Genomic DNA, 27,165 nt, shown 5'->3' on the forward strand with positions numbered 1-27,165 from the left:
GGGCACATAGTTAACCATTGGATCTGGGCACATAGTTAACCATAGGATCTGGGCACATAGTTAACCATTGGATCTGGGCACATAGTTAACCATAGGATCTGGGCACATAGTTAACCATTGGATCTGGGCACATAGTTAACCATTGGATCTGGGCACATAGTTAACCATAGGATCTGGGCACATAGTTAACCATAGGATCTGGGCACATAGTTAACCATTGGATCTGGGCACATAGTTAACCATAGGATCTGGGCACATAGTTAACAATATGATCTGGGCACATAGTTAACCATTGGATCTGGGCACAAGTTAACCATTGGATCTGGGCACATAGTAAACCATAGGATCTGGGCACATAGTTAACCATTGGATCTGGGCACATAGTTAACCATAGGATCTGGGCACATAGTTAACCATTGGATCTGGGCACATAACCATAGGATCTGGGCACATAGTTAACCATAGGATCTGGGCACATTGTTAACCATTGGTTCTGGGCACATTGTTAACCATAGGATCTGGGCACATTGTTAACCATAGGATCTGGGCACATAGTTAACCATTGGATCTGGGCACATAGTTAACCATTGGATCTGGGCACATAGTTAACCATAGGATCTGGGCACATGGTTAACCATAGGATCTGGGCACATAGTTAACCATTGGATCTGGGGACATTGTTAACCATTGGATCTGGTCACATTGTTAACCATTGGATCTGGGCACATAGTTAACCATAGGATCTGGGCACATAGTTAACCATAGGATCTGGGCACATTGTTAACCATTGGATCTGGGCACATAGTTAACCATAGGATCTGGGCACATAGTTAACCATAGGATCTGGGCACATAGTTAACCATAGGATCTGGGCACATAGTTAACCATTGGATCTGGGCACATAGTTAACCATTGGATCTGGGCACATAGTTAACCATAGGATCTGGGCACATAGTTAACCATAGGATCTGGGCACATAGTTAACCATTGGATCTGGGCACATAGTTAACCATAGGATCTGGGCACATAGTTAACAATATGATCTGGGCACATAGTTAACCATTGGATCTGGGCACAAGTTAACCATTGGATCTGGGCACATAGTAAACCATAGGATCTGGGCACATAGTTAACCATTGGATCTGGGCACATAGTTAACCATAGGATCTGGGCACATAGTTAACCATTGGATCTGGGCACATAACCATAGGATCTGGGCACATAGTTAACCATAGGATCTGAGCACATTGTTAACCATTGGTTCTGGGCACATTGTTAACCATAGGATCTGGGCACATTGTTAACCATAGGATCTGGGCACATAGTTAACCATTGGATCTGGGCACATAGTTAACCATTGGATCTGGGCACATAGTTAACCATAGGATCTGGGCACATAGTTAACCATAGGATCTGGGCACATAGTTAACCATAGGATCTGGGCACATTGTTAACCATTGGATCTGGTCACATTGTTAACCATTGGATCTGGGCACATAGTTAACCATAGGATCTGGGCACATAGTTAACCATAGAATCTGGGCACATAGTTAACCATTGGATCTGGGCACATAGTTAACCATAGGATCTGGGCACATAGTTAACCATAGGATCTGGGCACATAATTAACCATATGATCTGGGCACATAGTTAACCATAGGATCTGGGCACATAGTTAACCATATGATTTATATATATAAGTGGTCTATTTATTCCGTATTCAGAGGCCATCGGCCCAAAGATACCATATGATTTGGGCACCCTGGATATACAACTTTAAGTTAACACCCTTCACATGACACTTGCTGGAGTTGTACACGTGAAATTGCATTGTCAGATAAGTTGTACTTTGCATGACTTTGATAATTATCTTTGGTATCATACCTGTGACTACATACAGTACATGATGTCTTGTTAAAGCAAAACAGGCGTAAAATAGTTTGAAAGCAATTCGAGAAAATTTCACTTATTGCCTAAAAAGAAAACAACGACATTCCACCTCATTATTTTAACCATTATAATATATGTTTTTACTTTAAATCAAATAAAAACTGTTTATAAATATGTCCATATGTTGGCCAATAAATTTCCTTTCTGAAGGGAAAATTCATTTTATTTATATTTGTTTCCATAATTATATTTATTTATTTTATTTGTTTCTATGTTTGTTTGTTTGTTTGTTGATCTTTTGTATACGTCCTCCCAACCTTGTTCATTTATCTTTCCTTTGGGTATTGTATCATTTTTATTCTTGTTCGCAAATTTTTAAAATCTTTCTTTTACAGCCTACTGGCAAACAATCGTTAAGGGGAAGTTGGGAACACCCAATAATCTGCCAAGTATCAAGAATAGATACTCTAATTTCAATATAATCTAGGTAATTTACAGACGATTTAAGTTGTATCAAACTCTTTAGATGTAAAAAAAAGGTTTTCAGTTTAAAGATAACTTTGGATAAAGTTCATCGAAATATAGCTACAAAACAGGAAAGCAGAAGAAGACTTACCTGTAGTTCGCTGCAAAAAGGCGCAAAGACATATTAATGAGAAATAAAGAACAAAACCCATTCTTTGGTCTTCTATTTTGTACATGTATAAGTTTGATGAAAACAAAGATGCTCTGGAATCAAGAGATGCCGTGTGAGTAACTTTATACCGAGAAGTGAATTGATGTATCATCTATGCCATGGGTCGCATATGTCCGAAGGCCTTATCTCCGGTGACGCACGTCGTATCTACATCCATATGATATTTGACGAAGATTTCCCATGAAGAGTGTATTGACGTCAATGGACTTCACCTTAGCAGGGGATTTCATGTTCATTTTAACAGAGGTCATGTTTACCTCCCATAAGGGAGGTTATGTTATACTTTTATCTGTCTGTCTGTCTGTCTGTCTGTCTGTCTGTCTGTCTGTCTGTCTGTCTGTCTGTCTGTGGACACGATACCTCAAACACTCTAGCATCTTCTAAATGAACTTGCTACACGTCTTCCATATTTTAATGACAAATAGCAGTAACAGCATGCACACTACTACAAGTACAATAGACATGTGGTATAATTTCTTGAAGTTCAAAGAAAATCCATGGTACAGTTTCTTTCATGCAGTGACTGTTTCTATCATTAACTAAATAAAGAGTGTACACTGTGTATGTGATGCTTGTGTGTTATCTTTTTGTGTCTATCTCAACATCAAACTTTGTTATCAGGCTTGATTGTTTGTTTAATAGCCTGGAAAAGAATTTTTTGAAAAAAAACCACCATAATTTAGAAGATTTTCTGGGAGAATCTCCAGTTCCACGCTTGACTGAAAATGAGCAGAACACTTGTGAAGCTGAGCTAACTGAAAACGAATGTTTCCCAGCTCTGAGAAATATGTCCGTAAAAATCGTTTATTTTGGGAAGAAATTTCTGATTTAGTTTTGTCCTCCCTGAATATAGTGGCAAACTGTCGCTATCTCAACTACAGTTTGCCATCTCAGCGACGTACGTGGTATACTCACATCGATTACAAAATTGCAACAATAGCACGGTCTAATCATTTGAAAGTTTGGTCACTATGGATACTTCAATTTGAAGGCGGTCAAATATTTTTTTTTTTCATGAGGTTAGGCCTGTGGTTCCGATTACACTCAATTTTAGAATAGGTGGGGTGTATATTTTTTTTCATGTGTGAGTGTCTAGTTCAGGTAGTTATGTTTTCCGTTGTCTTCCATGGTTGCTGTGTTATTGGTTCTTTCCCATCAGATGTACAGCCATTACAGATTGGAAGAAGTTTTATATTGTCTTTTAAAGTTAATGTCAGTTTCCGCATCCACTATTTCTCACAAGACTTCACAATTTTTGCGATTTTATTATTTTTTCTCGAATACGTAAGAACAGTTTAGGGTCGGTAGTGATGAGGCCAATCTTAACTAAATGTTGTCAGATAAACATTGATAAAAGGTTTACTATCAATATTGAAATCCGAAACAAACATATGAATAATCATTTTTACATTACCTGCTTTTGAAGTACTATCACGGATGACAGAACACAACTTTCTAGTATTCGTAACTTTCCACAATTTTATGTCAGATGATTTAGATTTGTAGAGTTTTGACGCAAGGTCACAATGATCTCTTACCTGTCAAGAATGAATACTTAGAACAATGTTGCATTTCGCGAATATTCTTCTGAAATGACAACATTTAAGTTTCATCAGTGTCAAATAATAAAGTACAGGCCAGCTGGAAGAACAATGGCTCGAACACATTGTTTAGCTTCTTTTCATATTTGACAATAGTGTTTGGTGCATTGAATTAAGGCAACGACACTCTTTAGTTTAATCATTTATGGTGTTGATGATTTTATCGTCCAATCATTTGAGCACTCTGCCTGCCTCTCTCTGTTTATCACCATACATACTAGTATTTTAAGACGTGTTATATAGGAGGAAAGATGACTGATCAACGAACTGGCAGGTGTAATTTGCAATTGTTCCATAATGTTATTTTACCCTTCACAATATTCAACCACAATGTAGGTCAGCAAGATAGTAAAGTACGTACATTGAATTTTACAATGTCCCACTGCAGGTGTTTGATATCCCCTTGTTCCCAGGTAGACAAAACGTTACATGGACTCATTATGGTGCAGAAAGATGATGACATGTATAGGTCAAGATGTGACGATGACCTTGCTTTGTGTGAATGCTGACATGACGCTAGGTGGGTAGGGTCCCCAAGGTTGGTCCTTCACAAAAAGCCGTGGTAATCTGTATGTATATATTAAATGCAAAGCTGTAATGAATGAACACATTTAATCTATCTTGTTATTTCTAGCCCAGGAACGATTTGATTGTATATTGCGCGTTATCAAATGACAAGTTTGAAAACTCCATCTGTATCAAGGAAAGCTAAAAAGTGTCAACCGGCCCATAATACCATACACGATATATATATATATATATATATATATATATATATATATATATATATATATATATATATATATATATATATATATATATATATATATATATATATATTAATTCTGTCGTTCTGTTAATTTTTGCACCCCCCCCCCCCCCTCTCTCTCTCTCTCTCTCTCTCTCTCTCTCTCTCTCTCTCTCTCTCTCTCTCTCTCTCTCTCTCTCTCTCTCTCTCTCTCTCTCTCTCTCTCTCTCTCTCTCTCTCTCTCTCTCTCTCTCTCTCTCTCTCTCTCTCTCTCTCTCTCTCTCTCTTGCCAAAAGACCACATCCCACTAGCGATATCACTGGACACCATGAGGAAAATGGTGGGCGACACTTTATCAATCTGAACAACGTTCATTTTGTAAATCATCAACTCAACGATTTGAAACAAAGTGAGCATAATTATCAGATTTTATCACTTCCATTGACGTCATCATAAGAATAATTTTAATATTACTGTACTCTATAATATGACTATAATACAATCCGTTTTCATGAACCCGTAATAACAATAATGCCCGCCACCAAATGTTACTAATAGCGTATTCACTTTAATAAAACTTTATTTATTTATTTATTTATTTATTTATTTATTTATTTATTTATTTATTTATTTAATTATTTATTTATTTATTTATTTATTTAAGTTAAATTATCCTCGGTAGTTTCAGATTCAAATAGATAGTACTTCTTGCCGAGGAGGTCGAGGCCTTTATAATATCTCTAAACAGTTTGTGACAAAAAGGTTGTAGTGGGTAAGTATAATGCCTTGATAGTTCTCCTGTCAGTTCGAATTATAGTAAAATCCAACTACAAGTTCATGATTGGTGACGTCAAAACGAAGAACGCCTGTTATTACATATGACGAGTTTCAAGGAGACAACTATATCTTCACTGTCTTCAGTTTTATGCATTTCCTGAAATAAATCAAACAAAACGTAGTGAGTGTCAGCAGAAGTGTGGATTGGATTGCTGCCCTTTATTGCGCGTCTATGTCACGACAACGCGTGTCTACGTCACAACAACGCGTGTCTACGTCACTGGTTCTGCTGCGTTCGAAATATAATTATGTCAAAACGTTCAAAATTACCATTATGTCCCTCTATTTATCTTTGATATTACTGGCGCAGGTATAATTATGTTATTCTCCAATATTTTCCTTCGTTCAGCTGGAAAATACTCGTGACCTAAGGGTTGTCAAAGACCCCTTAGGTAACTCGTATTTTCTTAGGCTGAACTAGGAAAAATATTGGGAATAACGTCTGATTGTAATACCAACAGAAACATATGACCAGATGATAATCAAAACTTAGCGGGATAAAATTTGCGAAACTGCTTTGTAGACACCGAATCAGCTTACCTAAATTTGTCAGCGTAATATTGAAACCGCGGAAATTAAACGAGTAATCAGAGAAAAATCTTATCCAGGTTACATCTCCGTCTGAGATGAAGTCATTCGGTAAGTCAAATCCAGAATGTAACCATATTACACTTGAGTTGTTATTTGGGTCATCACCATTCCCGGCAGATAAATAATCAGCATATGGCTCTGTCACAAAGTCATTAAATTCAACCGATATATTGCTTCCATCCACAGCGTATGTGATCCACTCACAACGTGCGAAGTCAGGGTAGTTGTCTGGATAATTTGGAGATGTAACATCGACGCTTGAGTGTCTCGATAGATAGATGGTCTCTGAACAGTTGCCTGTAGAAATGAAGAAAACGCCAGTGACTATAATAAACTATATGGCATTAATAAGTTTGCATGATGGGGTATAAATATAGTGCCGTCAAGAATTTCATGCTATAATGATGAAAGCAATTGTCCTTGACAATTCTGAACCCAGTATGAAATCTAGACTATAGACTTTGGGGTTTCGGTGGCGATCTGATTGTAGATACATTAGTATAATATTCGTTAGGTGAAATGTGCATATATGCCGCGAAAATAATGACAATGGGAACGAGGTTATTATTTGGGAGATTATGTACAAATTTCACCATTACAAACCATAGTTCAAGATGATAGCACTGTCAGACTGTGTCGTTTGGGCAATTCCATTATGCCATTATTCCATTTTAGTAAATTTATCTCGAGTATGACATTGTAACTTTTTTATCATATGCAATATAAATTTATATGACAAGTAACACAAATGTTCCTCCGTGCTGTCTCTTATTTCTGTGTATATTTGTTTAGGGGCCCGCGTTTATAGGTGTTCGTCACCTGTGTGGGCTGCCTGCAGCTAACTAATGTCAAAGTTAAATAAATAAATATTTCAAATAACACAACTTACCTGCACATTCTTCAAAGTAATCAGAACAACAGTTATCATTGAGGATACAATCCCCAGCACAACTGCAATCAAAATCCCAATTGAAATATCCACATAGGCCTTCACAAGAACCCGCTGTAAAGATGAATCAAAATGAAAGATAACAAAAGAATTGAGAACTTTAATCAATTTACAGGGTCGCCAAGTTTGTAATATTTTAAAGTGAAGACAGCGATCGAGCGCCAGTAGTGAAAACATCCCGTACATGCTGATTAAAAAACTGCCCATGTGCAAACATACCGTCACACAATGTCACACACTCGCGCAGACATATTTTTTTAGATATGTTCACACTATCCCGGGACACTATCACGGCGAGAGTCTGGGTAACCGAAACTAGTTTACACACAGCGTTTGCCTCACAATGTCCTACAAGCTCAATAAACGAGCATTGTTTGCTTCGGACACAATTTCCCCTCCCCCCCTAAACGTACGAACGAAGTTCGCTTATTGATCTTGTGTGACGTTGTGCGATCGTTCCTTACCATCCAAATGCTGAAGAGTTGCATAAAAACCACGTGCAGTAATACTGTAATCAGATGCAAATCTCATCCATACTGATCCATCACTTGATACGAAATCACTTGGTAGTGTAGCACCAGAATGCCTATTAATAACAACATTCTGTCCCGGCACATTTCCGTCGCCAACAGTTAAAAAGTCACTGTCCAGTTCTGTAACGAAATCTTTGAATTCAACGGATATCTTGCCATCGTATTCAACATAGGCAGTCCACTGGCATCGGGCGTCGTTCGGGTAATTGTCGGGATAATTCGGACTTGTGATGTTTACAACGCCCCCGGTGGGTACGATTACTGTTTCAACGCAATCACCTGGATGAAGAATATAAACAAGAACATAAGCGAAAATGTGAACATGTGTTGTGTACGACTTGATGTAAGTAGGTAATAGTATAGTATAGTACCAGGATCACTGCCATATATGAAACGGTAGTAATACAGCTCAGTAACAGTCTATATTTGTAGAATGAAATCTTGTGGTACAAAACAACAATATTTATCTTATAATGTACTCCCATGGTAAAATGTTGTTGAGTGATCGACATTCGACTATTTCCAATGCTTTGTAACATAAAATCCATTCTTGAAACTTTTTGACCAATCAGCAAATCGAATGTCAAACAATATTCAAATTATATACAGATTATATTATATATATGCAAATATATGTTAATGATGTCTACCTGCACATATTTCATAGTAGTCCTCACAACAATCATCAGTGAAAACACAACTTGATTCACAGCTACAACCAAGAAGACTGTTGTATTCACCACACATTCCCGCGCATGATGTTCCTAGAAAGTAAACATGTAAGCTTTAAAATTTGTGAGTTAAGATTTTGTTCATGACGTAGAGAAGTTTAGATACTGGGGTTGGAGTCGAAATAGTACCACCAACACGTGTTTACAATTTTATAAGTATGTGCAAACAGCGCCACCAGCGACATAGATATCTGAATCAGTAAAGTTGAAGACAGCGCCGCCAACGACATTTATGTCTTCTTTATTTCACTGAAGTTGAAAACTTCCAACTGCATATAATGCCACCATACTTCATATCTGCAAGTGGATTTTTACGACTTTCTGTGCACATAGTAATTTTAACCGAGGAAAACGATCACGGTTGCTCCGTGTAATATGTAGGAAAATCATATCTCAGCAGTCATAAGACTAGTACATTAACATGCGCAATAGTTGTAAACAAGCAATGTCCGTCCAGTCCTTCTAAAGTGTCAGAGAGTTCCACAAAACACAAATTAAACTCCCTTTTGGCAAATTGTGCTCAGAAGTATGACAGTGTCGTGGAACGGTACGGACGCCTGACGCAGTTGACGTTTGAAAGTTTGACCACAGACCCTCCACCAAGGTGGGGGTGGAGGGTCTATGGTTTGACCCACCTTCAGTTATCGTGATATTGAAACCTCTGAACGTAAAAGCACTGTCGGCCAGAAATCGTATCCATACTGCACCAGCATACGAAACGTAGTCCATCGGTGGGCTGTTTCCTCCGAATGCCCAGATTTCACTCGTATTCATACTAGGATGGTCACCATGGCCCGCAAAGATAACATCGCTAGATTCGGTTAAGAAGTCGGTGAATATGACAGCTAGCATGTTGGCATATCCACTGCCATATACAATCCATTCACAACGTGCATCGTTTGGGTAGTTATTGGGGTAATTTGGTGACGTTACATGAGCACTGCCGCCAACAGGTAAGGTGATGATATCGTAACAGTCACCTATAAATAAGATCAAGATGGGATACGTTTAAGTATATCAAACGATGTATATGAGTCGGAAACCATTGTCCTCAATTCTCGACCATGTTCATCTGTAACGCTGTACCTTAGATCTCAGTTGGCAATGCTGTATAGTGGTCGGTCAAAATAATAAGATGAACACTGACGTGTAATCATTTTGGATTCGGTTCTAAATGCTTCCTGTTAAACTTACATGGCAGTGCTTTTTTGACATGCGGTACATGCAACACCCGGTCCACTGTATTATAGTCCCTCTAACACAGGCAGAGTTATCAATAAATACATTGTAGATTGAGGAATATATTATTTTTATATAGGTGGGAGGCAGACAAGTTTCTACCTTATTCTTTAGTTTTTACCTGTTACCATAATTATAAACGTACATAATTAAGTGAGTTTTTTTTACTAGTCTGTATCGTTGATTTCTTAATGTCATTCTCAAACCTTAGCCATAAATCCAACAGAATGTGTTACCAATAAGGAAAGTAATAGGGAACTTGCAATCCAGACTGAGCATGCTCAGATGCAAAGGACTATGTGATTATCTGTGGTTATCGTAATACCTAATCTGGAGCTACTGATAAAATTAACCTCCCACAGTTGTCAGGGTAACTATGAATTGATTATTTGTGGTTACAAACAATGTATCGACAATGAATACAATACTAATTGATTAGTATTTATTATTACTTTCCCCATGATGCAACATTTAACATGGCGGGTTCGCAAGTTCCCTATTAAATGAATTGGAATAATAGCACTTTGCATAGTATGTTGGAACTTCGGAGGACTGTACATGTGTATTACATTTCATGGTTTGATAAGAACAGTGTTGTGGCCTCTTTATGTACTGTGATAGCTCATATTCGCATATTGAATTTAAAGTTCCCTGGCATTTCATGTACATGTAAAGGGGCCATAAAAGTCTTCTTATCAAATCGTTAAATGTAATATAAGTCTATGATGTACTTCCAACATGCTGTGCCAAGTGTTATTAATCCAATTCGTTTATTTACTTCCCCTGTTTGTAACAAGTTCTACTTGTTAACGCTTGCATGTCGTTGGTTGTATGTTGGATTATTTGGCCTACCTGCACAAACCTGGAAGTAGTCTCCACAGCAAGAATCTTCAATCATACAATTCAGTTTACAACTACATTGGTGGTTGTCATTGTATGCATTACAGTAGCCAACACATGAACCGTACACTACGAAATAACATTGGGAGAAGCAAAGTTAAAAACATAGACAACCAACACGCTGAATGTTGAAGATAGCAGTTTTGTCAACATGTGCAGTCGATGAAGGCAGTCGTACAAAAAGCTTTTCATGAACATACACGATTTTTCAGTAGGGTGAGATTTTTATTGGAAAGTAACAGGGAAAACAGCTAGTATTTCAACGGGAAAAACTCGTATGTCAGCTGAGAGGGCAATGGTGAAAGGGAAAGGTATCGGCAACGTGGGCAGTGTTTGAGCATTGTCGAATTTGATTAATCTAATGGCGTAGATAAATGTTTGTTTAAAGAGAAAATGAAGCTGAATGAGAGAGGGAGAGAGAGAGAGAGAGAGAGAGATAGAGAGATAGAGAGAGAGAGTGTGTGTGTGTGTGCGGGGGGGGGGGTACATACGAAAATGTTTCATTTTCCTTTTAATCATAAGTTTGACTAAAAACTTTCAACATAGGTCATTAACTATTTGTGACTTTTTTTCGAATTCATTCTTTTAAAAAAAAATAACTCATTGGTTGCACCTGATAAATTCAGTCAAAATGGATAACCAAGTGTGAAACAAAATTGACTAAAGTCTGTGTTTGTTACTCAATGCATTGCAAAAAGCTAAACAAAAATGTGTAAAAAGTTTAAATTGTTATTGTACGTACAATAACAAACATTTTCACATGTTCATTAATCTTTTGCCAATTGTACTGAGTTACAAACAAGGACTTAGCATATGTTGTTTCACATTGATTTTTCAAGTACGAAGCCATGATAAAATATTTTATAAATGTAATCCAAAATAAATGCACAATCCTCATCCATATGCATATGGCCACTTTAAGATGACTCTTACCGATATCAGTGAGCTGTACATGTAAACCTTTATAGGTCGAACTTTCATCACTTGTAAATCTCAACCAAACCGCTCCGTCATCTGATAAATAATCTTCAGGTCTGATAAAACCTGAATGACTCCAAATAACACTGGTCGTTTCATCAGGTTCGTAGCCATTCCCTGCAGAGTAGTAGTCACAACACTGCTCAGTAAAAAAATCATGATGTGTTACATAGATTCGTGTTCCTGCTTCCGTGTCTACAACCCACTGACAGCGGGCGTTGTTTGGATAGTCCAGGGGGTAGTTCGGGGTTGTTATGTCCACGCTTTCTCCCCTTCCAAGGGTTATATTCCAGGTACAGTTACCTAAGAAAGAGAATTGAAAATTATTATTGATCAAATTACCATCATATTTCACATCAGTATATGGGTAAATATCATGTTTTATTAAGAACGAAGTTTGCATGGCATATGACTGAACCTTCTTCAAGCCCTGGGATTGGGACAGGGTCTGGAATGTGCCGCCAAAACGGTTGAATAGCTTGACATGGGTCATCTTCTTCCAACAACTGTCCAGTCATATGAACAATAAATAATATGGGTATATTCTTATGCTTTCGAAATATATAACACTTTTTGGAATAACTATTAAAAATAGAAAACAATAGTATGCGAATTGTAACGTGTCCACAATTTGTCTAAATGATACATGAGTTGTTAATGGAACAAAATTAGCGGACCTCAACAACTGAAATCCTAGAATTGCGCCACCTCGGCCAGTGTCGGAATATATTGGGGTAATGTGAGGCGTGTAAGTCAGCTTCTGAAGTCTTACTTATCCCGTGTAGTCTTATCATGAACCATGGGCCCATTTTAAGCTGCCGGTGGGGCAGATCACCTTGGTCCCCCCCCCCCACATACCTTTACGCGATATCACACGATGGAAATGAATGAAGCTGCAAAAGAGATTTTTTTATGCGTATGAACATTGTTGATAAGAGCCTTGTGTATAAACCCCCGTCACAACATTCGTATGGTGACTCAGTCCACAATCAACGATGTTTGTATGGTTTCACAGCCCTTCTGAGAGATTGAAATACATCTGATTTGGACTGAACACACTACAGGAATATTAATGTTTTTGACGTGAGGTTCTTATCAATCGCATTTATCTGTCAGATCACTGGACAGGTGTGTCCATTCCATTTTTTTGTGTGCAGTCAATTAATTTTCATTGTACAACGATGAGTGACGTCACTTTCTGTCACTAGTTGCAATACATGTATCAACGGTAACAAACTTTCAAAAATGTTGAATGAGGAATGGTCCCATATTTGACACGAGAGACATGTATAATATCCTGAAAGGATGTTGAAACAATAGACGTGAACATATACCCTACTCGAAACAAAACAGACATTTAAGATAAGTTTAAAAAGAGAAAGTTTTGAGACATACCTGCACATACTTCGAAATAGTCCACACAACAATCGTCAGAACGGAAACAATCATAATAGCAACTACAGCCATGTCTTTCATTGTAAGCACCGCAGTAGCCTTCACATGACCCATGACCTAGAAACAAACAAAAGCAATCCTTGGTACGTTTGATTATGCATCCCGGGGAGCCTCGGATTGGGGTCAATGACGTCACTGGGGAGCCTGGAGACTCCCAGAGTTGCATAATCGACAACAACCCTCGTCACAGACTGCAGTCAAATTCAAATCCACGATTTTTTTTCAAGTATTTTGGTGCTGTGCAAAAATTGACTTTATTTTTAACAGAGAAATTGTTTCATGACAAACTTGTGACTTCTTACTGCCAATGTTCTTATGAGTTTTATCTAGCGCCCTCTCTTCCTGAACGTTTATTTTAGTTGCACTTGTTTAATGTACATAATTCTGATTTATCTCCAACAACCAACATGATTGTGTACCTCAACAATGAGCCTTGAACCTTGAATTACCAAACTATCGACGTGATAAACCGTTACATATTTTTTTTGCAGAATGACGACTTCGGCCATTGGAAACAATCTTTTTCTTGATACACACACACACACACACACACACACACACACACACACACACACACACACACACACACACACACACACACACGCACACTTACCTATATCGTATACAAATATTTGAAAACCCTTTTCGTTGATTCGCGAATCTGAAACAAATCTCATCCAAACAGTATCGCCTATGGAAACGAAGTCATCTGGGGCTGTGAAACCCGAATAGGCCCATATGACACTGGTATTCTGAGACGGGGTATCTCCATTGCCAGCAAAATAGTGGTCACAGCAAGACTCGGTGTAGAAGTCTCCGAAGATAACATCAATGCTAGTCCCTTGTTGAGTACTGATAATCCACTGGCATCTCGCATCGTCGGGATAGTTCGATGGGTAGTTTGGAGAAGTAATATTTACGTTACCGTCAATCGGAATGGAGATGGTTTCGGTACAGTTACCTAGAGGGTGAAAACCGACGATAGTTGTCATTGAAATATTATGTCAGTTTTGCGTACTGGTAGAGGTAGAGATTATCATATTATCATCACTTACTTTCATATATGTTACCATAGACCTCACATCGACATCCAAACCAGAAGACATTGGTCAGTTGTCAAGGGCAACGTGGCATTATGACAGTAATACTGTCTACTCACAGAGTCAAAATTATGATGAAACTAAATTTTGAATTTTTGCTAATGTATATCTCTTCAGTATCGTCAGCGCCACAGTATTGAAAAACATGATGGCTCTTTAGTAAGAATTACTCCTGTCAATGTAGACTAAACGTTCGTGAGAAATGATTCTTCTTGCAAGATGACACAAGTCGGTGATCGATGGCTATATAGCTATAGTATATTCTCTTGTATATCTGCAAAAATCATGTCACTTTCCTATAGAAACACAGGAAGCTCTTTATTGAAGGTCACCCGGTCTGTTGAGCTTCATAAGGTTGTGGATCGTTTGAAAATTTGGTATGTCATGACTCAATGTATAGAACTTAAATTGAGACTCTAAATGGGGGAAATGACAAGTGTAAGAATTAATCACCAGCACAAACTTCGAAGTAGTCTCCACAGCAGTCATCTTCAAAAATACAGTCCCTCCTACAGCTGCAGGCGAATTTCTCGTTATACTGTTCACATAGACCATCACAGGATCCGTAACCTGCACAGAAAGAATGGATCGTTTGAACGTATGACCACATAGACAGATAAATATTAACGCAAAGTATTCTTGTCTGGTTTCATAAATTAATGCAACGTGTGCTACATATAGACAATACAGTGACGTCTCAAGTACAACAGAAATCCAATTACCCATCTCGGTTTTACAAGTACACACCTATGTTCAGTTATTTGCTATATCACACTTACCGGTATCATATAATCTCACTAAGAAACCTTTCGATGAGACGCTATAATCCGTATTGAAGGTTATCCAAACAGCGCCACCAAAGGACACAAAATCGTCAGGGAGGAAAGGACCCGAATGTTCCCAAATCGTAGTGCTACCGAAGCTGGGATTATTACCATGGCCGGCAGAATAGAAGTCACAACATGCCTCAGTGTTAAAATCCAAATGCTCGACGAAGATTCTTGTACCTTCAGTGGTATATGTGATCCATTCACAGTCCAAGTCATCAGGGTAATTACCAGGATAATTTGGCGACATGATGTCAACGGAGCCCTCAGATGGAATGGTTATGTTCAGGACACAGTCGACTTCAAAGGCGAAAAAGAAGCGACAGGGGTACATATGTCAACTTAAAAATGCAAGTGCATTTAGCTAGAAAAATTCGGAAATTACATGAGCACATGGGAGAGGGTTCTAATAAAACTACATTGGTTCTGATGCATATGAACAAACCAAAAACACACACCAAATGTAATTAAATTGACGCTGTTTTATTAGTGACAATAACAAAATCTAGATGGAACGCCCAAAAAATTAATTAAGTGATTTTTTACCAAATGGACCAAATCGCGAATGACTCATCCATTAATTTGATCAAATGGTGTTAAGTAAATCCACGCTTAGATTTGTTTCATCATAACAAAGTTAATTAGATGTAAAATCCACCTTCTAATTAAATCGACCCTTTTTTATTTATAAGAACAAATTTTGAGTGTATTTTTAATCAAATTTCCACGAAGTTAATTAATTGCATTATTGTATAATTAAACCAACCCTACTTACTCAATGAAATTAATTAAATTGAAATCTTTTTACTCAATGAAAAAATGTTGATAGAAACACCCATTCCAATTAAACCAAGATATATCATTGTTTACATTAGTAAACGTGGCATCTTGACTTTGCATTACTAACATCAGCCATCGAACCATAACCAATAAAAAGGCTGCCTTTGGTATTTGAATTTGTTTTTGTTTTCTTAAGATACATTATAACTAATCAGAAGAACTGTTGGGTGTTGTCGGATATATATGTACTCTAGTGATTGGTCTATAGTTTTAGTTATAATTCATTTTTACATACTTCGCGTATTTGTTCTTGTTTTGAATACACAATTAATATGCAACGCGGTTAATGCAATGAATGCGCTCGCGCGCGCGCGTGCATGTGTACGTGTGTGTGTGTGTGAATTTTTCCTTCAAGTAAAGTGGTTCGTACTCCTAAAAAGTTATAACAGTGTCTGAAACAGAAATACAGTTTAGTGACGAACAAAATGAAATAAAATAAGATACAACAGACTAATCGATAACCCACTGCATTCTAATTAATGATAATGTAATAATTAAACAAGTGTTAACACACAAAATAGAGATGAGACTTTACAGGCAGATACTAAAGGAAACCCTACCTTCTGGAGGCATTGCTGTTGATGGAATTGCAGTAACATTAAGACCTGCAAGTAAGTGTAATGAAAGTAGTCAATATCAAACATCGTTTGGGTATAAACGTGTTGCTGTGAACATCTTCGTTGTATCAATGACCGGCCCTACGTAGAATATGTACACGTAGTCTTGTTATTTTTCCAGATATGAACATCCGGGGTACTTGCTGGGCAAGTAAAACTGATATTGCACTATTCAATCGGTTGGCATGTAATAAAAGTATTACACACCCAATGTGGGCACTTACAGAATGTTATCCACCCTCCTCGCGGTAACGTTTGACAGATAACCATCCGATCACTATATAAAAATCGACAGTTATACATACGGCCCGGATGGGTTTTGCGGACCGAGGCTATACTGCAGAAGGGCCTCAGCAGGTTTCATCATCTACCTCCGAGTCGGAGAATGCTAACATATATTTGAAATTGGACATTTTGTTGACAGTGTTGTAAACTGCTTTCGGCACAGTGTGGGAAGTCGTTACTGTACTGACATTATCTATTCATTATTATTGTAAATATGGGACATGGTGTTACCATGGTAATAGTTATAATTGTGATAATGGTTAAATCGCGTAGGCGTATCACCAAGTGGGTCGGTACGTTATGTTTACTGACCCATTTTTGTTTTCAGCTCCGAGGAATAAAAATTGGGTCAATATGCAAATACTGGACATCTAAATGTATACTGTAATAGCCTATGATAACATCAATAAGATTGAAGTTACGAAATTAAACTTCTCGATAGTCAGCATACATATATTGTCATTAAATCGCCATAACTATCAACGTCTCTCTCAGCTACATCCGAGGACACACAGCTGTAAAAATGATGTACCTGCTGGAGAGTGTATTCATTTTGTTAAACAATTTTTTGTTGCTAATACTTGATGTATTTTAACTATTATCGGTGTCGCCAAGAAAAAGTGTATTGAAATAGTCAAATGAATTTCCCCATAGCACTGGCGTAATCTAATGATCTATCACTGACGTTGCATTGCTTTGTAGGCCCTTAGCAGCGTAAATGACAGTAGTGCAACATGTCGTGCGAGTGACTTGTATCGTCTATGATACATGCAATTATTGCCCGATAGAGCTCCCAACATTTCCTTTGCAATACATAGGGCGTGATGTTAGATATATTGCATGATTTTAAGTATATATCTTACCGAAGCGCTTTAATTTTCTAATTATATGTATTTTTATTTATTTATTTATTTATTTATTTATTTATTTATTTATTTATTTATTTATTTATTTATTTATCTATTTATTTATTTATTTATTTATTTATTTATCTATTTATCTATTTATTCACTCACTCATTCTCGAAGCTATTACAAGCTATTTTGTTTTTGTACATAAAATTGTGTGACTACTTCTATGCCAAATAACATAGTTCAAATAATTACAGTGTAATGTCTATATAGTAAGTTTAGGTTTTTTCTTCCTTTTTTTTACATTCTTGAAATAAGTTATAGTTAATGCATATATAAAGTGAACCAGCTTACAAACTAATGCGAAATCCGGACAGCAGTCACCATAGTCGAGACAAGCTGAGTCACAACAACAGGATTCCGTCACGGCGCAACGGCCACATGCCCCTTCACAAGACGGAAACCCTGATAAGAGATCAATTATCATGCAATATTTCGTCAACGAGATATAAATGCGATTGTAGGCATGACAACACGTTTATCACTGTCAATGCGATGACGCGTGTAACTTTTTGTCGAGGCCCAGCTATCTGCGATCTTCACAATACATAGCGGAGGTGTACATTATATCAATAAGTAACAGACACTATTTTAAGAAACCATGTCTTTGTGCACTCTATGTGTATATGTGTCAAAGTTTTTGAAAGTATTTTGCTGTTTGCGATAATTGCCGTCGCCAGCGGCATCACCCGCACCACCATAGCAGTTATGCCCGCCGTATCATCATCATCATCATCATCATCATCATCATCATCATCATCATCATCATCATCATTACCATCATCATCATCATCATCATCATCATCATCATCATCATCATCATACGTACTTCTGTACTCATGCAAACAGTTTCACCACTTGCTGCTCAACGTAACATATATTACTTAGCATATTTTTTAAAAGGATGTCCACGTACTTATGTAGAAGATTTGCTTTTAGGCTATGTAATGGTAGGAACTTGTTTTATGGATGGATATTTGCATTAATAACAAATACATTGATCAATGTTACCATGAATACATAACTATCTGTTAATCACACTAACTTAGCGCTGCAACTGGATATATTTCTTAAACATGTTTAGTAAGATACAAAAACTTACTCGTAATATCGTATACACTGAACAGTATTGAATCACCTATGGGTGAACATATTCTTTGTAGCTGTATACATGCGATAAATCAATCAAATCAATTTTGGATCCTTTTAAAATATGTTTAAAATATGTTACTATATCATTTCAATCACAATATTTATCGTTATAATAAGTTCCTACCATTACAGAGCCTAAAAGCGAATCTTCTATGGAGTACGCAAAAATTGTCAAAAAATATGCTAAGTAAATTTATTAACATGTACAAATTTTAACAAAAAGAAGTTATGTCTTGTGTTGTCTAACCCTATCGAAATATACGCAAAAATATAAAAGATGAACAAATTATATTAATTAGTATGTGGGTACTTTAACCCCAATGTCTTACTCTTGTTCAACCCAAACATTTTGTCTCAAGCAAGTTTCATATAATGTTAAACATTCCTTTTTAAATCAGCAAAAATATGCTAATAAGGCTGTAATTAATATCCACGGATTTCACACAAAATCAGTTCTAGCTATGCTAGCATACTCTCACAGTGTCTGTATACAAAAGTTCATTCAAATGAATCCTTGGTGTTTTAGATAATCGACAGACAGACAGACAGACAGACAGACAGACAGACAGACAGACAGACACGCACACCACACCCAGATGGACTATACTTTCTCCTAAATGAAATAAAGAAAGCGTGCCTCTAGCAAGTTTCGTCTAGTTTTAGAATAACCCTATCGAAGCACATGCAAACATATAAAAGATAAACAAAAAATACAGAAAAACAGTTCTTACCACTAGGTGTAGTCAAATTCTGACCTGTCAGGAAATTGTCCAGAGCAATAGTTGTTCCGGAGGGAAAGGTAAAAACAGAAAATAATCAACCATTAATTATATGTACTAGTAAGCTTAAAGTTAATGGACATCACTCTGTAGTTGAAGCAAATAACACTACAGGGTGCTGTGATTATTTACCATCATTGCTATAAACAGTGTATTACCACAATATCTTCAAAAGTATGTCAACAGCTGACAAAATCCCATTAATCCGGAACGTTTTATCTCTAATCTTAGCATTCATATCATACCGTTACGAACAAACAAACAAACAAATAGAATCATTTCAATAGTGTCGTGCGCAAAACAATACCTTCAGAAGCCATAAAATTCATTTTATAGTTCATTTTTACAACTTCGTGAAATTATTACATTTCGATCAGTTGCTTATTATGTCATTCCGTTTACTACTTTGTGTCTTTAGTTAATCCCTTGTTGTGGTGATTCCATGTTCCACCTGATAGTAAATTCCACCCGTGACGTAAACTGAAAAAAGTATAGTTTGTTGGTTCTAATCTTCACCAAGTTTATGTCTTTCTACAACAATAATAACAAGTGATGTAAATATTTGAATAGGTGTAATATCCAAATAATGCATTACAGGTGGTTTCTTAATCTTGATCAAGAATAGCGACACTCTAAAATAATCATTAAACTCATTATATATTTATAACATCTACATTTTTTTCTAATTTAGAATTTTTTTAAACATGCATGGAATATCCACATAAACAGCGCCATCTATCATGAGTGACGAAGACCTCAGACCACTATAGAGTTCTCTAATAGTGGTCTGAGACAAGACTGACTGTTTGCAGTTGAAAGCTCTCAGCTTATCAAAAAGTGTGTTGTGTGTATTGGTTAAAATTTTAGTATTCATGAAACAAGACTTTTCGTTAAAACAGTACAATTCTTGGATTGTCTTTATTACAGCTATGACGAGATATTCATATTCAGATTACAGGCCTTACAAACATTATCCGCTATACCTTCAAACCTCATGTAAAACGAGGCAGATCATAAAACTTTCATGAGCCCGAAATGTTTCTCTTGAGTCTGCAATAAGTAGATATATCACTGGCAGAACACCTATACCACGACAGTCGATCGTGCTCTTATCCTGATGAAGGCTCCAGTATGAAGCCGAAACGTTGAAATATTAAATAAAGATCTCAACAGTAGAAGTCGTGTCTTATTTTCTTACAAACCCAAACTAGCAACATGTTATAAGGTTGAAAGGAAAACAAAATGTCCCACATGATATATTTTATTTTTAACCAGAATGAGGAAATAACTATAAAAAAAATATTTCTCTGTGAATAAACATATGCTTAAATGTTAGTCAAATACTCATCGATCATGTCTACGCAGAATATCTTGACCCGACGAAGTAATAATCAATGTTCTACACTAGCTAAAATAAAGTGACACAGCTTATATATTTTTAACATATGGTCCCGCATTTGCTAAATATTATTCAAAATTTACGGATTTGTGATTTAGATTCATCGTTCATTGAATTTCGCAATATTTCATCCACGGTGTAACATTCAGCACTATATTCATATAATATGAGAATTTTGAAGACTCTGAGAAGAAAACGTGAGACAAGTCTGCAGATATAGTCTATAAAAATAATGACGGAAGTAAACAATATATACACATGACAAGTCACTCCTAGAGTAAATAAATAAAATGATGACATTCTTGTAGTTGACAAATTTGGGGATACCAAGATTCCCGATATTTCACTTACCATTTGTCTGTCGTGTATATATGATGTGTACGACAACAAGAGTTGCTAGTGTTAACGGCACAAAAGTCTTCATACTTGTGTCGAGTACATCACAGAGACTGTGTAGTTATATGTACAATATAGTACTGATGACGTCATTTTAGATGAACTACATCCAGACACTCTTCGCTTAAAATACAGTCTGTTATCTAGTTATGTAGATATGATTGGTTCAGGTGTCTGATGTTGTATATTTCACATGTCATATTTCAACATATTTATCTGTTATCATTTGATATGTTTTTGAAAACTATTCAATTGCATCATATATCCCCCCCCCCCGATATAAATAATAAATAAAAAGATAGAAATCACATGCAAGATTCACAAAAATTCAATTCCCTTTTTTGAAACTGTTGATTTCTTGTCTTGGAAAGAATCATAATATTTATTTTTTGACATGTTAAATTTGTACTATATATACAAATACATGATAAGGACTACGTGGGAAAAATAGTTTGATATCACTAACTTTACAGCCTCCACCCCTTCCCTCCTATAACAAACAACCATAGTCAGTTGATATCCGCAGTTCACCAAGAGCGCTATGCAAAAAGATAAAATCGTTCACGATTAATCATTCTTTGGAAGACACGAATTGATAATGGAGGTGTATGTACTATGGTCTATTTGGTGTGACGTCATTGCACACGCAATATGCTAATTTGCAATTAAATAAACTGTAATTTTACTCCGTCTGACCACAATTGAAATTTGTTTTACTCAGATTACCCGCAATACCCCCCCCTCCCCTCCACACTCACTCTAATACATTAAAGGCTCACTGGTAGACAAACATTCGTCAATATTCATACTAAAACTAAATATTGAGCATGTAAGCAGCAGCGGAACAATCAGTCCGAAAAGGGCAACAATGGAAATGATTAGTTGGAGGGGAAAAAGGAGACGACGGGAAAGGAAGGGGCCGGGGTTGTCTGGCGGCATTAAGGAACTAACCAACATGAAATATTTCAACACAATGGCAGTGAACTACAAGATGTATTTTTGACGTTTAGACAAATCGTGCTCAGTTTTAATTTTTTGTATTTGTGTTGATAGTCGGTGCGGCTAATCACCACAACCACCCATGCAGTAACTTAGTGTACGTAAATGAGGGTGATAACGATACCATACTTCTCATCCGTCCTTTGATTTGTCAAGGAATGGTTCGTCACAGAGGTTCGTCATTTTCCACTGAAGTTTCCACGGAGATGTTCATCGAAGCCCGCCCTCTTGCGGTTGTAAGATGTGATTGTCCTCGATCACAATGTCTACGCCTGGCACGTAATATCTCAGCGTGTTCAAATCAGGTCACAGTGTTAAATATATGTACCTCTATTTGAACCTCGGTGATTTCATCAGTTCACTGTATCACAATAAGTGTACCTACTGTTGCATTAGTCAAGTTATAATGCAAAATTTTCAACATATGAGATGGGCCAAAATCCATAGGAAAAAAATGACAAATTAATTTTTGTAAATAAATAAATAAATAAATAAATAAAGTGTGCGATCGATTCAAATGCATTTCTTTAGAAAAATCTATAAACCTAAGTAAGGGAAATGTAAGCGAAACAAATGTTCGTGGTTTCTCATTTTTTTTCCTTCGTCTGCCCGCACATTCCGTGAGCATCTCATTTTACTATCCTGGTATTGCAATAACACTCCTCACCACACTCCTGTAATTACAGTATGCTAGCATGCAGCCAAGTTGAAAATTAACAGATTTAAATAACGTAGACCACAACATTAACCTTGAGGATATACAATCGGATTTTATGTTCGACGTGCAATGTCACGTTAAAGTTCCGAAACGTACTCATAATATAGCTGTCTTGTTTGTTCACTTCAAGGCGTTACCTCTATCAGCAGATATATATGTCACGTGGTCAGTGCATGACAGTTCGAAATAACCCAATACATCAAACTTTTCGTGACACTTATAAGCAATACGCACGACCTAGACCTACTTGCCTTAATACGTTAATTTGTCGGATTATTTGTTTGAATTATGCGAACAATCTCTAGCTTTACGATGGGACATTTGTTATGTTATTAATTAGGACAGACGCCAAGAAGCGTTGTCTGCAAGCACGTTTGTTGTCATCCTACGAACATCCTGGCCTGTCTCACCACTTCGCCTGTAATGTATGTTGACAGTTCTCACTAGTCCGCTATCATTTTTATAAACTACTTGTAACCCAATTTCATGTCATTCAGTCGTAGTTATATCTAAGAGGCGTTAACTTCCAAGACAGATGAATGAAATAAACTTTACATTCTGTATTTATATCGCCTATGGCTCAGAAACAAATATATCATTTTCTTAAAATATCTCCCATATTCTCGGAATAGTTTTTCTCCCCATATATAATAGCTACTACTTTGTGTTCTGCAACCAGTATCTAGGTGTGATTTTCTTCTGTTCGGCAAGAGAATGTTAGGCCTTCAATACTATTTCTATTGTGACCCTTTGATGCATACTTTAAAAAAAGTGTGTCCTATCTGCGTGGTTTCAATTTATGTTACTCATGCAATGCAATGATGTGTGTTGTAAAATCCGTTTAAAACGAAGAGATGAATATATAAATTTGGCTGTTAATTACCAATTTCTCTTCCAAATCTACCTTTGCGATGGGACGCAAAATGACTGATAGCCAGAATATAGAAGTTTTAGGTTGGCATAGTTAGCAGAAGTATGCTTGTATTTTATTTCATCCCTCCCCAAACCGTATGCACACACCTTCACAAATGTAATATGTATGTATATTTGTAAACATATTTAATGTAAATGTGTGTGTGTGTGTGTGTATGTGAGTGTATGTGTGTGGTGCGTGCGTGTGTGCGCACGTACGTGCGTAGGCGTAAGTCCCTACAAATTTATGTTGTATTATAGAAATTAAAAAAAAATGCCATTACAAGGCACCAATTCATCAGTAACTGTGTTGGACGACCTTTTATTTCGGTCACTAACACGAAAATAATGTCACAGCAAACGAGAAAGATTATCACGATACGTATGAAAAGTTTGGAGTGACTATATCACTGTCCAGCGGTAACATCAGTGGAGGACCGTGCTGCCAGTCGCTTTGAGAGTAACTTATCCTATGTTAAGCCAATATGTTGAACACATGTTTTTACGCATCAACTTTTGTAACAGGGTCGTGTAACTCATTTCAAAACACATAGCTAAGCTTGCAAGTTATATATATATAATATATAAATGACCTGCTATGTTGTCAATTGCTTTTACTTGTTTACATCAGGTTCGATGAACTGAAAAAAGACTAACCGACCAAATTACTTATGTTGATCCAAATGTCATTTTGACTGATAATTGACATTTGATGACGTCACGGTTGCGGGGCGATGACAAACATTTTGTTACAAAATCACTTTTGATGCAAAAAAATCTCAAAGTAATACAAATATTTTGACTTTGAATAGTTCAAAGCATCGCAAAACTCGTGTGAAGCAGGGGATAATGGGTGCACTAAATGACAAGAATTTGACATTCACATTTTTCGTGTTTGCTAAACATGTTGCTGTACCCACGGGTCCAAAATGAGTCGTATTTGTTCACTCTGTAATTAGATTATTTCTACGAAAGAAAGTATGCGTATCGTTAGTATCGGCCTTGCTGTAATCTGCAGTACCCCGGATGTACACATTTGATGGTTTGACACAAGTGTTAATCGGTATACATGCATTTTGCTACCGTCCTACGCCTTTCGAGCTTTGAAAATAAACCTTGCACTGCATGGTGTAGGTTTTCGTACGTCGTAGCTCAGATAACTAACCGATATTATTATTGTTGGTTGTCTGAGGTTGTAGAGAGAGGCCGCTACCAGTTCGATGGATTTAAAACTCGCAATGGAAATTTAGCTAATGCCATAATTATGCCTTCCTTTTATGGAAAGCATTCCAATTTTTCACTTTTTGGGAAGGTTGAATTTGGGGACAAACGCCACTTTTAAAAAAAAAAATGTGATGAGTCGTTCGGTCACCGACCCTAGTGTGAGTCACATGAACATAGTGAACACTGTTAAGTAGTCGGCAGTAGTCTGAATGCCTAAGGAGATGGAATTGTCGAAAGTACTAGTAACGTGTCAGTGATCGATATAGCCATGACCTTATGCGACATTAATATTACGTATCCATGACGTGTTGTTCAGGTCGGGACGTCAGATCTTGTAAATAAAGACTTCCGCGTGTTTAAGACTTGTACGTGTGTTGACAGCTACTCATTGTGGACTAACGGAAGACGTATAGGCACTGCTCTCTTCTTTTTCGCTGAAAAATATACTTGTCATTTGATGTTTCCTTGTAGTCTGTCATTACCGGCTACTAAAGAACTTTGAACGGAAATATGTATCGCTCTCCTTCAGGCACTCGTGAAAGTTTGAACTCTTCGAAGTAGTGTACGCATTGTACTTGATTTGAAAAGGTGCAGTTGAATACCAGATGAACAAAACAAGGGATATCCGGGAATTCCCCGTCCAGGTCGAAATGTCGTGACTTTAGTGCTACTGTTCAGTAATTAATTAGATCGTGTAGATGAGAGGTAAACGCTCGCATGGTATAAAAGTCAAGGTGATGAAGATGTGTTGATAATAATGGACAGATTTCAACCAAGAAACAACAAAACCTACCCATACATTGTAAAGCAGCATTTAATTTTCATGATACAGTCGACTTGTTTAACTCCGCCGTAGCTGCAATCAGGACTATGCTTATCTCAAGTAACCAAAGATATATAAAATCGGTCAATTACTTATAAAAATATATTCAATTGATTATAAATTCCAATAATCAAACATTGTACATGTTAATCAATGGTCGATCTTATCCATAAATATTACTGTAACAGTAATCGCTATCACCGTTGAGGGGCGCTGATTTTAGGGTGCGGACCCAAAAATCATTTTTTTTTAATTACTTACATGTGTATACCGCTACATAAATATGTTTACACACAGGTGATCAAGCGCAATACAGTGATATGAAAATTATATTATTGGGATTATTTATAGCGGAAAAAAACTAGAAAATGAGTGAAACGATGAATAAACTGCCTTGGCGTTATGAAACCAGAGGATCAGTTCCAACAATAACTTGGATGGTTGTTACACTCACTATCAAAGTTCTGTCTGTTTTCCCTGTAACTTACGTTGTTGCCTCTTATCATGCATAAAGTCTGAGATTAGGTCGTATTTTGAGTTGTTTTACGACCTGATAACACCACTGTGGGTGAACACACTCGTGCCGTCAAGGACACCAGCACAGTCTTCATAACATTCCTGCCGTACGAACTATTTATGGTTTGTTGTATACTGGGCCTATCCATCGTCGATACGTTACAGAACAGATTCCTTACCAGTTGTTATCGTATGTTAAATCATATTGCCACGCCTGCTTTCAATCAAGCCAGTCATTATAACGACCGAACTAAACCGTACAACTTGGGTATTTAACGCACATGTTGACACCGTCTTTTGATGTCACACTCGTTACATTGTGACCTAGTATTAATTGGTCTTGGTACGGTTAAGATAGAGTGTATCCCTTGTCTCCGACCACTATAGGTCTATGCCCTTGTCAACTGACATACGAAGGTCTATTCCGATTAATCAAGGGTCAATTTGGTTGGTTTACATCCACTTTCCTGTTTACTTCGTGCAGGCCGTTCAACAATTCCAAAATAGTCAACATTATA

The 27,165-nt window shown here is 37.0% G+C and overlaps 1 protein-coding gene across 1 annotated transcript in view; it reads right to left on the bottom strand.

Moving 5' to 3' along the window:
* LOC144442906 (CUB and sushi domain-containing protein 1-like) overlaps positions 1 to 15,326 on the bottom strand; it is a 24,973-nt gene extending 9,647 nt beyond the window's left edge. Inside the window, exons 1-11 of the mRNA XM_078132281.1 lie at positions 15,029 to 15,326; positions 14,703 to 14,819; positions 13,763 to 14,110; positions 13,090 to 13,206; positions 11,650 to 11,997; positions 10,669 to 10,785; positions 9,213 to 9,557; positions 8,497 to 8,610; positions 7,778 to 8,125; positions 7,254 to 7,367; positions 6,314 to 6,661 (exon numbers count right to left, since the gene is read on the bottom strand). Coding sequence (XP_077988407.1) covers positions 6,314 to 6,661; positions 7,254 to 7,367; positions 7,778 to 8,125; positions 8,497 to 8,610; positions 9,213 to 9,557; positions 10,669 to 10,785; positions 11,650 to 11,997; positions 13,090 to 13,206; positions 13,763 to 14,110; positions 14,703 to 14,819; positions 15,029 to 15,326 — 2,614 coding nt within the window. The remainder of the gene's footprint in view (positions 1 to 6,313; positions 6,662 to 7,253; positions 7,368 to 7,777; positions 8,126 to 8,496; positions 8,611 to 9,212; positions 9,558 to 10,668; positions 10,786 to 11,649; positions 11,998 to 13,089; positions 13,207 to 13,762; positions 14,111 to 14,702; positions 14,820 to 15,028) is intronic.
* Between the last annotated feature and the right edge of the window lie 11,839 nt (positions 15,327 to 27,165).

This window comes from Glandiceps talaboti, chromosome 12 (genome assembly GCF_964340395.1).
Source record: "Glandiceps talaboti chromosome 12, keGlaTala1.1, whole genome shotgun sequence".
In the NCBI taxonomy this organism is placed as follows: domain Eukaryota; kingdom Metazoa; phylum Hemichordata; class Enteropneusta; family Spengelidae; genus Glandiceps; species Glandiceps talaboti.